At 49.7% G+C, this 12,557-nt stretch overlaps 1 protein-coding gene across 10 annotated transcripts in view; it reads left to right on the top strand.

The window, feature by feature from the left end:
- Positions 1 to 12,297, top strand: part of LOC123606133 (up-regulator of cell proliferation) — a 58,650-nt gene extending 46,353 nt beyond the window's left edge. For all 10 annotated transcript variants that reach the window (XM_045494103.1, XM_045494102.1, XM_045494098.1 and 7 more), the window contains 3 exons: positions 7,071 to 7,103; positions 7,327 to 7,365; positions 9,136 to 12,297. In XM_045494103.1, the coding sequence (XP_045350059.1) occupies positions 7,088 to 7,103; positions 7,327 to 7,365; positions 9,136 to 11,729 (2,649 nt within the window). In that variant the 5' untranslated portion in view covers positions 7,071 to 7,087 and the 3' untranslated portion in view covers positions 11,730 to 12,297. The remainder of the gene's footprint in view (positions 1 to 7,070; positions 7,104 to 7,326; positions 7,366 to 9,135) is intronic.
- Positions 12,298 to 12,557: the final 260 nt, after the last annotated feature.

Raw genomic sequence — 12,557 nt, 5'->3', positions numbered from 1 at the left:
GAAACGCCAGGAATCTGTCTCCCAACCTGTGCAGCACTTGTACTGGTGGATCTGGCCATTAACTGCTTTGTAACTCTGGAGTCAGGTGGAGATTTGCCACTTCCAGGGGGAGGCTTGGGTAGTAAATCTGTAGTTAGTTTGGTAAAAGCTACGTCTCTCAGCACAATAGCAGCTCCCTGCCTCCCATTCCTAGACAGATGCAGGCTGCTGTGCACACAGTCCTGCAGCAGCTTGCACACGGCTGGTGGGAACCAGCTGGAGTGGGCAGAAAGAACCCTGCCCAAATACCGGGGATCTCCGCTCTGCTGCTTACTGCTTCTGATCACAGAGGTGCAGGCACAGGGTGGCCATTGGTGTTGCTGCCCCTTCCTTATTGTTGCAAGCCCCTCCTCCTCCAGCTGAAGTGACTTCCAGGGTTTTTCAAGACCAGCACCCTTCCTCCCATTAATTTTTTGCCCTTTCCCCTTCTGGGAGCCAGACATTAGACACTAGAACATTCAAAAGCAATTGCATATGTGGGGAAATTAGATAGTGGGTGGGCATTCCCAAAGAAGATTTCAGAAAACACCTCAGAGGACCTAAATTTCATACCTCAGTTTGCTCCTGAGCACAGAGCTCACCTACACAACCCAACAAATAATAACAAAGAGCAGCAAACCCTGGGGAAGGTGGGGGTATCTGATTTCCAGAGTTACCACATTATTAGATTCAAATGTCCAGTGTTCAATAAAGCAATCACAAGGCACACAAATAAACAGGGAAATATGACCCATTCAAAGAAAAACAAATTGAACAAAAGCGGGCACTGAAAAGATTGAGGGCAGATGTATTAGGCGAAGACTTTAAGACAATGATCCTAAAGATGCTCAGAAATCTGAAGGAAAATGTGGAGAAAGTCAAGAACATGATATGTGAACTAAACAGTAATATCAATAAAGAGCTAGAATAAGAAACTAAAGGAAATTCTGGAGCTGAAAAGAACAGTAACCAGAATGAAAACTTCACTTGTGGAATTCAGAGGCAGATGGAAGCAGATGGAAGAAAGAATCCGTGAACTTAAAGATAGGACAATGGAACTTATGGAAGCTGAGGACCAGAGACAGAAAGATTGAAGAAAAGCATACAGAACCTAAGATGTCCATAGGACACCATCAGTAGGTACTCATTGTGGGCCTCCCAGAAGGAAGGGGGTGAGAGAGAGAGGGGCAGAGAGAATATTTGAAGAAATAATGGCTGAGAACTTCCTAAAAAGACATGCATATAAAATCCAAGAAACTCAACAAAGTCCAGGTAAGATGAATTTTAAGAGACCCACACCAAGACACGTTACAATTAAACTTCAACAAGAGAAGGAGTGAGTCTTGAAGGCAGCAGCAGAGAGGCAGATCATCACATACACAGGATCCTCCAAGATCATCTCTAGATTCCTCATCAGAAACTTTGGAAACCAGAAGACAGTTTGAATATATATTTAAAGTGCTAAAAAAAAATAAAAATAAAGTGCTAAGCAAACAAAAAAAACTATGAGCTAAGAATCCTATACCCAGCAAATCTGTCCTTCAAAAGTGAAGGAGAGGGATGGCTGGGTGGCTCATTCAGTTAAGCTTCTACCTCTTGATCTCAGCTCAGGTCTTAATCTCAAGGTCATGAGTTCAAGCCCCATATGGGGCTCCGTGCTGGGCATGAAGCCTACTTTTAAAAAAAAGTGAAGGAGAAACACATATTCCCAGGTAAAGAGAAGCTGAGGGAGTTGGTGACCTTACACCTGCCCTACAGGAAATGCACCAGGGAATTTTACAGGTGAAAAGAAAGGACACTAAACAGTGACTGTATTACTGATGTATTGAGATGTAAAGATCTAAATAAAGGTAAATACATGGGCAATTATAATAGCTAATGTAACAATTCTAACAATGGTTTGTAGCTTACTTTAATACATTTTAAAGAAAAAAATGTAATAGTAATATTACTGTAACTTTGGTTTTTAACTCCAAATCTTATTTCCTGCATAACTTATGAGACTAATGCATTTGAAGGAATTAGTAGTTTATGTTCTGGGACACTCAGTGTATAAAGATGTGCTTTTGTCATATCAACAACCAAAAGAGGTGGGGGTAGAATGTAAAGGGGCAAAGTTTTTGGACGTATATAGGTCATATAGAAAACAAAGAGCAAAATGACAGAAGTAAGTGCCTCCTTGTCAGTGGTTACTTTAAGTATAAAGGCATTAAACTCTTCAATGAAAAGACAGAGATTGGCCCAACTATATGCTGTCTACAGGAGACTCACTTGAGATCCAAAGATAAAAAGAAGTTGAAAGTGACAGGATGAAGAAAGGTATTCCATGCAGATAATAACCAGTGGATAGTAGGAGTGGCTATACTAATATCAGACAAAATAGATTCCACATAAAAAAGGTTGCAAGAGACAAACAAGGGCATTGTATGTTAATAGAAGACTCAATACAGCAAGAAGATACAATAATTATAAACATGTACACACCTAATGACAGCCCATCAAAATATTTGAAACAAAAACTGATAGAATAGAAAGGAGAAATAGCTCTACAGTATGAGCTGGGAACATTAATACCCCACTCACATTAATAGATAGAACAACCAGACAGAAGACAAGAAAAGAAATAGAGGATTTAAAGAGCACAGTAAACTGTCCACATCTAACAAACATAGAGAATACTTAACCCAGCAACATGACACACACGTTCTTCTAAAGTGTACACCCACAAGTCAAGTCTACAGAGATTTTACAAGATAGATATCGTAAAGTGAGCACGATGGGATGTAGTTAGAAATCAATAAAACCTAAAACTGAATAATTGTAAAAATTGTGGACACTAAACACACTTTCAACCAGGGTTTCAAGGTAGAAATCTCAAGAAAGTTAGAAAATACTTAGAGACAAATGAAAGCAAAAACACAAAACACCCAAACATGTAGGATGCCGCAAAAACAGTGTTAAGAGGGAAAATTTAGAGCTATAAGAACTTACATTAAAAATAAGAAACGTGTGGAGCTCCTGGGTGGCTCAGTTGGTTAAGTGTCCAACTCTTGGCTTCAGCTCAGGTCTTGATCTCATGGCTCATGAGTTTGAGCCTTGTGTCGAGCTCTGTGCTGACAGTGCAGAGCGTGCTTGGGATTCTGTCTCCCTCTGTCTGCCCCTCTGCCACTCACTCTGTCTCTGTCTCTCTCAAAATAAATAAACTTAAAAAAAAAACATCTGGGGCGCCTGGGTGGTTCAGTCAGTTAAGTGTCTGACTTTGGCTCAGGTCATGATCTCGTGGTTCGAGGGTTTGAGCCCTGTGTCGGGCTCTGTGCTAACAGCTTGGAGCCTGTAGCCTGCTTCGGATTCTGTGTCTTCCTCTCTCTCTGCCCCTCCCCAACTCATGCACACTTGCTCGCTCAAAAAAATAAACATTAAAAAAATTTAAAGAAATACCTCAAATCAACAACATAATTTTACAACTTAAGGAACTAGAAAAAGAAGAACAAGTGAAACCCACAGCTAGCAGGAGGAAGAAAATACTAAAGATTGGAGCAGGGATCAGTAAAACAGAGATTAGAAAAATGGTGCAGAAAATCAATGAAACCAGAAATGAATTCTTGGATAAGAGCAACAACACTGACAAACTTTTAGCTACATTGACTAAGAAAAAAGGAGAAAATACTCCTATCACTAAAATCAGAAATGGACGTGGGAGTGTGAATGGTGTGGCTGCTGGGGAAAACTGGGTGGAGCTCCCGCAAAAAATTAAATATAGAAATGCCATATGGCCTAGCAGTTCCATTTCTGGGCGGGGCCCAAAGAATCGAGAGCAAGGTCTGCAGGAGATCTTTATACACCTATATCAATAGCGTCATCATGACAGCTAAAACATGAAGGTGACCCAAGTGTCCATCACCTCCTGGAGAGATTTCCCAAATGTGGTCCATCTGCACAATGGAATGTGATTCAGCCTTAAAAAGGAAGAAAATCCCACCATATGCTTTAGCATGGATGGACCATGAGGACATCATGCCAAATGAAATAAGCCAGTCACAAAAAGACAAACGCTGTGTGATTCTGTGTATGTGAGGCACTCAGAGTCGCAGAGACCAGAACTGGTTTACAGGGACTGGGTCGGGGAGAATGGGAGTTACTGTCTAGTAGGATTAGGACTCCGTATTCACAATGCGGGTGGTAGATGGCTGCACAACAGTGAATGAGCTGATTCAACACCACTCAGCTGTACACCCACAAATGTGCAAGGTAGTAAATTTTCTGTTATGTGTATTTTTTTAATGTTTATTTTTGAGAGAGAGCAAGAATGAGTGGAGGTAGGGGCAGAGAGACAGGAAGACACACAATCCAAAGCAGTCTCCAGCTCTGAGCTGTCAGCACAGAGCCCAATGCAGGGCTCAAACCCAAGAACCGTGAGATCACAACCTGAGCCAAAATCAGATGCTTAACCAACTGAGCCACCTAGGTGCCCCTGTTATGTGTATTTTTTTAAAAAATGTTTTTAAAATTATTTTTGAAAAGGAGAGCATGAGCTAGGGAGGGGCAGAGAGAGGGGAACAGAGGATCTGAAGCAGGCCCTGTGCTGACAGCAGAGAGACGGATGTGGGGCTTGAACTCATGAACCATGAGATCATGGCCTGAGCTGAAGTCTGATGCTCAACCGGGTGAGCCACCCAGGTGCCCCATGTTATATATATTTTAACACAATAAGAAAGGAGAAATTATTTTGAGAGCAGGGGAGGGGCAGAGAGGGAGAGGGAGAATCCCATGCAGGCTCCACACTGTCAGTGCAGAGCGCCATGTGGGGCTCGAACTTGAACCATGTGATCATGACCTGAGCCAAAGTCAAGAGTCGAACTTTTTTTTTTTTTATTTTTTTACATTTATTTATTTTTGTTAGAGACAGAGCACAAGTGGGGGAGGGGCAGAGAGAGAGGGAAACACAGAATCTGAAGCAGGGTCCAGGCTCCAAGCTGTCAGCACAGAGCTCGACATGGGGCTCGAACTCACAAACTGCGAGATCATGACCTGAGCTGAAGTTGGACGCTTAACCAACTGAGCCACCCAGGTACCCCAAGAGTCGGACGTTTAACTAACTGAGGCACCCAGGCACCCCATCCTTTGAATGGGGTTTTTTTCTTTTTTGTTTGAATTTGCGAGAGTCGTTTATGTATCTTAGAAACTGGACCTGAATCGCATATGATTTGCACGTGTTTTCCCCTATTCTGTAGGTTGTCTTTCCACTTTGTTCACAGTGCTCTTTGATGCACATGAAATTTTTATCTTCATGCAGTCCTGTCTGTTTTTTTTTTTTCCTGTTGTTGCCTGTGCTTTGGGCATGACAGCTAAGGATCCATTGGCAGATCCAAGGTTACAAAGATTTACTCCTTTTCACTCTTAAATTTAGGTCTTATAGAGTTCATCTTTGTACAGGGTGTGAGGTGGGAGTTCAACTTCATTCTCCTTCATATACACTAATAGCCCCAAGGTGTGAAGCGGTGTCTTCGATGTCCACGGACTGTCCAGTAGCAAGCACTCCAAAACACGGTGAAAGCTCTGTGGAGTGAGTACTGGGTGCCATAATAACTGGGGAAAAGTAATTCAGTTTCGTGGGTGAGAGTCATTCTAATCCCCCCACTGACCTATCATTTCAGCGGGAGCACCCGGCCAGCACTCTGTCCCTGTCAGCCTGGCACCCCCAGGGGTCGGAGCCTGGGCCTGTCCAGCAGGAACTATAGTGAAGAGCTTGGCCCTCCCAGGAGCAAGCCCTTGCTGGCCCCCACGTCTGCTGCTGACTGGTGCCTATCTGGGCTCCCAGCGATCTTGGCCTACGGACGTCTAGGGTCCCCTGCCCCACGGTGGTTCCTGCAGTTTGATAGGCTGACCCTTTGGTCACTTTGTGCTTCCTTGACGTCACCCACCGGTAATCTGCCCTGTGTGCATCAGAGCTGTGTCCCGTCCCTACCAAAAGGAGGCCCTGGCTTCTGTGAGTCTGAGGTTTACCCTGTGATTCCTGCTCACAACTGCTCTCAGAGCTACCTGGAGCCAGGCCCGGGCTCCTCTCTGTCCCATCATCTCCTATAACTCATATTTTCTCGGAGGGCATTTTGGATTCCTTGGAAAAAATCCTTCTGATGTTTTTTCTCCACTTTGAATAAACTGATCTTTTGATGGCTCAACACAGTGGTTTGATGTGTGTGACTCATCTGTCCTCCATGCTCTCGTGATTTCTCCAACCACTTTCCTGTTTCTCTTCCCTGCTCTTCACATCTGTTTCCAGAAATGCCATCAAAGAAGACTGAAAGGTCATGTTTATCTGCCTCCTGATATGGAAATCATGAGAGGAGTTAATCTGAAAATATCAGAATCTTTTCTTGATTCATAATCTTTAAAAAATATAATTTTAATTTTGGATTAGATGGTACTTTTACTTGGATCAAAAGCCGGAACAATAAAAAAGTACACACTGAAGTCTTGCTCCCACTGTCCCATGTTTGCAGTCAGGGCTGTAGGGTTTTGAGGTCTTTGTACATCTGAATGGCACTAACTTAAATACACCCTGTAGTAAAGTGTTAGTGTCAATGGACATACCCTGACGCTAGAGTTTGGACAGATAACTGTGGACGTGGAAGTCATGGCCCTTCCCCAGGAGAGGTGCCTCATTTCCAGGGATTTCAAAAGCTCTATGATAGAATAAAAATGATGTCTGTAGGAGATCATCTTGAAATTGAACCAAGGAATTTGCATTGACTTATGTTTTAAATAGTTTCTAACATCAAAGATTAATGTATAAGTTTCATGAGCTTATTTATATTTTATTTTTGGAAACTTGAAGTAAATTCTTCAAGATACATGTTCTAGAGCAAATCAGTGTTTCATATGTAGCTGTTACTACTTTGTGTCATATTTGGGGCTGGAAAAAAATGTACACAGGAAAAACTGAAGTTAAAAGCACTAATAATAAACAGGAGCCCCCACATTCTCACTGAGACTTTTTGGTAGAAAGGTCCTAACTTGCTGATGAAAGTCCTCATGTGTGTGTTTTCTTCCAGATCTGGAATGGAGAGAAATGGAAGCAGATGACTGTGAGTCTCATGTGGGAGGAGACAGCAGGGTTTGGGGTGGACCAGTCTGGGGAAAGGGGGCGGGTGGGTAGACTGAGAACTCACCGGGATTTTACATTGTGAACACTGGGGAGAACTTGCTGTCTTAGTGAGAAGAAGGCAGGTTCTGGGTTTAGCCTAAATTAATTTGTGTCAGTCTAAGGTGCTGATTTGATTGACACCTCATTTTCCTTTGCTTTTTTAGACGGTACAAATGAGGCTCAGGACAGTGACTTCCCAACAGGTACGTGTTTTCTCTGCTCTCACCCCTGTCCTGTCGAGGGAGGACAGCTCCTGTGTCAGAGTCTCTGCTAGCCCCTTAGTCCTCAGTGCCACCACTAACTGGGACAGTGATGGACACTAGCGTCTTGGCAGGGGAAGCTGCAAGTGCAGGAATCTTACTTGTGACCAGTCCCCACAGTGGTTCTAAATTTTCTTTTAATGTTTATTTATTTTTGAGACAGAGTCAGAGCGTGAGCAGGGGAGGGGCAGAGAGAGAGGGAGACACAGAATCTGAAGCAGGATCCAGGCTCCGAGCTGTCAGCACAGAGCCTGATGCGGGGCTCGAACCCATGAACCGCAAGATCATGACCCGAGCCGAAGTCAGACCCTCAACTGACTGACCCCCTCCGCCCAGGCACCCCCTGCTCCAACAGTGGTTCTAAAGTGCAGTGGGATCCGGGGGGGCCCTCTGGCTGTTCCAGTGGTTTCTGTGACACTCCCACCAAGGGCCACACACTAGGCATGGATGCCTGTGAGGTTTCTTGTTCTGGCTTTTCCCCATTGCCCATCACCACCATGCTACTTAAAAGACAAAAACCGTTGTTCCATGTCTGGGTAAGAAAAACCACATCCCTGGTTTCATTCAGGCAAAACTCAAGAGACCTGAGCAGCACCTTTTCTATTCCTGTGTGACCCCATGCATCTCTTTTGTTTCTGCAGCAAGTTCACCAGCCCTGTGTTACTGCAGCCACACTGCACCCCCACCCCCTCCCAACGCAGGGCAGGTTCTGAAGAGAGGCGGCCCCTGCAGGGGAGGAGACACCTGTGTCCCAGGGCTGAGTCCTGCTGGTCACCCAGGAGGGCCCCGGACCAGGGCTGTGCCTCCTCTCAGGGTTTATATGAACATGTGGGTAACTTCATAGGCTTTCTCTTTTGAGAAAGGAGTGGAAAAAAGCCTGCAGCTCAGTAGGATTTGCATTTTTTAATTGTTCGTTTATTGGACCATGACAGCATACTAATCCTATGCAGTATGGAAATTGGCCAGATGCCACTCCCAAGAACAGGGGCAGTGGGTGAAACCTTTCGAGGAGTTTCTGTGCTGAGTGTAGTGCTTGCTAAGAGTTCGTACTGTGTTGGGTGGTATTTGGGGATCTGGACAAGTAAGTGCAGACTTCTGGTAATCTCTACCAAATATTTTACCGCCGTAACATTAAAACCACATTATTGGCTTCAGAGTCACAAAACTGGTTGCTAGCTATGATTTCTGTGACTCTCTATCTAGTGATAACTTCCTTTTCCCTTTAAAAATCCTCCAAGTTGTTTGTAAAAAGAAAAGAATGTAACCTGGAAAATCCGAGTGACTCAGTGATTGTGCCGCTTGTGGGAAATTCCTGGTGACAGTGTGCAGGGACCCCGCTGCTGGCCCAGAGTGTGGGGAAAGTCCATGGGGTCACTTGGCAGGGGTGGGGGTGTGGTCAGAGAAGGGGTCCTGCGTCCCATGTGTGGGTGCATGGCTGTGCACTCTACATGGTTAAATTGGGGCCCCAGTGTGGCTGGGTCTTATGGGTTTCAGGAGAAACCAGACGTGTAGACTGGACTCTCCCAGTTCTTAAACGTGGCCCCTTGGTGTCTTCTCTCTAATGTCCAACGTGTCTGGTGGTGTTTGGGTCTGGGGGTGGTGTGAGTTTGATCTCAGGCAGGCCTTGGGAGGCCGTCCCCCATCCCCCCTGTAACCGGGGCCCCTGATGCGTGGGGTGAGCACTGATGTCTTCTCCCCCCCACCCCCCCACAGCGGAGAGGAGCAGGCTGCAGGAGATGCTGTCGCTGCTGGGGCTGGAGACCTACCAGGCCCAGAAGCTCAGCCTCCAGGACGCCCTGCAGATCAGCAGCGACAGCATGAGAAACTGGGCCCCTCAGGCCCCCAAAGACCTGCCCTGGAATTTCCTCAGGAAGCTGCAGGCCCTCAATGCTGAGGCCAGGAACACCACCATGGTGCTGGATGTGCCCCCGGACGCCAGGCCTGTGGAGAAGGAGAGCCAGATGGAAGAGGAGATCATCTACTGGGACGCGGCTGACGACATCTCCGCGGACATCTATTCCTTCTCAGAGCTGCCGACGCCCGACACGCCTGTGAACCCCTTGGACCTTCTCTGTGCCCTTCTGCTCTCCTCAGATGGTTTCCTGCAGCAGGAAATTGTGCTGAAAATGTCCCTGTGCCAGTTTGCACTCCCTCTTGTCTTGCCTGACTCGGAGAACCACTACCACACGTTTCTGCTGTGGGCCCTGAGGGCCGTGGTGCGGACGTGGTGGGCGCAGCCCCCGCGGGGCGTGGGCGGCCTCCGAGAGGACAGCGCGGTGCTGTCCCGGGCTCCCACCTTTGCCTTCGTGCGCATGGAGGTCAGCAGCAACTCCAAGTCACAGCTGCTCAATGCTGTGCTCAGCCCCAGCCACCGGCCACGGGACTGCTTCTGGCATCGCGACCTGAGCGTGGGCACCAACCCCCGGGAGATCGCAGATGGGCTGGTGGAAGTCTCCTGGTTCCTCCCCAGTGGCAGGGAGGACCTGGATGTGTTCCCGGAGCCCGTGGCCTTTCTGAACCTGCGGGGCGACATCGGGTCTCACTGGCTGCAGTTCAAGCTCTTGACCGAGATCTCGTCCGCCGTGTTCATCCTGACCGACAACATCAGCAGGAAGGACTACAAGCTGCTCTACTCCCTGAGGGGCTCGGCCACCAAGTACTATTTCATCCTGAGCCCCTACCGTGGGAAGCGGAACACAAACCTCAGGTTCCTGAACAAGCTCATCCCAGTGCTGAAGATGGACCACTCACACGTGCTGGTGAAGGTCAGCAGCACCGACAGCGCGGGCTTCGTGCGCAGGGTCCGCTCCATCGTGGCGCACGTGGCCCGGTCCCCCTGCAGGAGGTTGTCTGTGGAGGAGATGGCACACGCGGCCCGTAAGCTGGGGCTGAGGGTGGACGAGGACTGTGACGAGTGTCAGCGGGCAAAGCAGCGCATGGAGCGCATCACCAGGAGGATCAAGGACTGTGACGCCTACCGCAGGGATGAGCTGTGGCTGCAGGGGGACCCCTGGCGGAAGGCGGCCCAGGTGGAGAAGGAGCTGTGCCAGGCCCAGAGGGCGGGGGACCCTCCTGACAAGGGCAGGGTGGAGCTGGGGCACCGGCTGCTAGAACTTCGTGCACAGCAGAACCGCCAGGACCCTGCCTGGGGGCTGCAGGAGTTCATCGCAGGCATCAGCAGCGCCTCACTGGCTGAGAAGCAGTACTTCCTGAGGTGGATGGAGTGGGGACTGGCCCGCGTGGCCCAGCCAAGGCCACGGCAGCCTCCCGAGACCATTCTTAGCCTGAGACCCAAGCACTGTGGCATGGTGGACTTCGGGGAGGTGCTCTGGCCTGAGCCCCTGGGCGTAGAGCACTTCCTGCGGGAGATGGGACAGTTTTACGAGGCAGAAAGCTGCCTGGTGGAGGCAGGGAAGCTGCCGGCTGGCCAGAGGCGGTTTGCCCACTTCCCGGGCCTGGCCCTGGAGCTGCTGCTGAAGGGGCTGCCCTTGGAGCTGATTGATGGCAGCACGCTGAGTACCCCCCTGCACTGGGTCACGGGGCTCCTGAAGGAGCTGCACATTCGCCTGGAGAGGAGGTCGCGCCTGGTGGTCCTGTCGGCACTGGGTGCACCGGGCACCGGGAAGTCCACGCTTCTCAACACCATGTTTGGGCTGCGCTTTGCCACAGGGCGGGGCTGTGGCCCTCGAGGGGCCTTCATGCAGCTGGTCACCGTGGCCGAGAACTTCAGCCAGGATCTGGGCTGCGACCACATCCTGGTGATAGACTCCGGGGGCTTGATAGGCGGGGCCCTGACTGCAGCCGGGGAGAGGTTCGAGCTGGAGGCCTCCCTGGCCACTCTGCTCATGGGGCTGAGCAACGTCACCGTGGTGAGCCTGGCCGAGACAAGGGACATACCACCAGCTGTTCTGCATGCGTTTCTGAGGTTGGAGAAAACGGGGCACGTGCCCAACTATCAGTTTGTGTACCAGAACCTCCAGGATGCGTGTGCCCCCGGCCCCAGGCCTCGGGACAGGAGGCCGCTCCTGGATCCCCCTGGAGACGTGAGCAGAGCCGGCGCACAGATGGAGAAGCAGGGCGACGGCATCCGGACGCTGGCCGACCTGGCCTTTTGCGACCCTGAGAAGCAGCATGTTTGGCACATCCCTGGCCTGTGGCATGGGGTGCCTCCCATGGCTGCGGTGAGCTTGGGGTACAGCGAGGCCATTTTTGAGTTAAAGAGGTGTCTGCTGGAAAACATCAGGAATGGCCTGTCCAACCAGAACAAAAACATCCAGCAGCTCATTGAGCTGGTGAGGCGGCTCTGAGTGTTAGGAGGGGGCCTGTTCTGAAGGTGGTGTGCCTGTGGGGGCTGTGCCCGGCACCTGACCCCGTGAGAAGGGAGAAGGGCAAGAGCCTGGGGGGAGGGGGCTGGGGTTCCCTAAACAGTGTTGAGAGGGAGGTGACTGCACAGACCTGGTCAGAGATGCTCTCGGGAGCCAAGGGGCCCTGGGGCAGGGCGTGCACACACAGCAGGAGTTTGTTCCGTGTGCAGCTCCTTTCCAGGCCCCTGTGCTCTGGCTCCCTTTCCTTCGTCCCTGGGGTGGAGGGTAGTACCCCTGCAGCCCAGCCGGTACGGGGTGGGGGTGAGGAGGGGGGGTTGCTGGACGCCGCCCTGAGGAAATGGAGGCAGGCCCTTCCTCCGTGACCTGCTGGTCCCGACTGACCCCCATGGAGAGTCCCCCCTGGCTCCCTCCACCTCCTGCAGCCGTGTCTGCCCCGCCCCAGACTGTGAGTTCCTTGGGGATGGGGCTGTGTATGACCCGACTCTGTACCCCCAGGGCCTGGCACAGGGCCCTGCGCACTGTAGGCGCTTAATAAATGTTTGTTAAAAGAGTGGAGTGAATGAACGTGCATGTGATAGTGACAGGCAGGTTCCTCTGTTTCCTCAAAGAGGATCACGGTGTCTAAGGTGGTTGCACACAGAGCATCTGCAATGGGGGGGGGGGGAAGGGACACCTGAGAGAAGTGTCCTACAGCTGCCCTGCTGTCCCCTGTCTTTACACAGAGGTCTGCCCTCAGGCTGTTACCAGGGGCACAGAAATAAAAGTCTTCACAGCCACGCTGGGTGTGGCCATCAAGGTCCCACTTTCTAG

Source organism: Leopardus geoffroyi, chromosome A2, assembly GCF_018350155.1.
Source record: "Leopardus geoffroyi isolate Oge1 chromosome A2, O.geoffroyi_Oge1_pat1.0, whole genome shotgun sequence".
NCBI classification, from domain to species: domain Eukaryota; kingdom Metazoa; phylum Chordata; class Mammalia; order Carnivora; family Felidae; genus Leopardus; species Leopardus geoffroyi.
The sequence above is the reverse complement of the archived record's forward strand: the minus strand, read 5'-3'. Positions and strand labels throughout refer to the sequence as shown.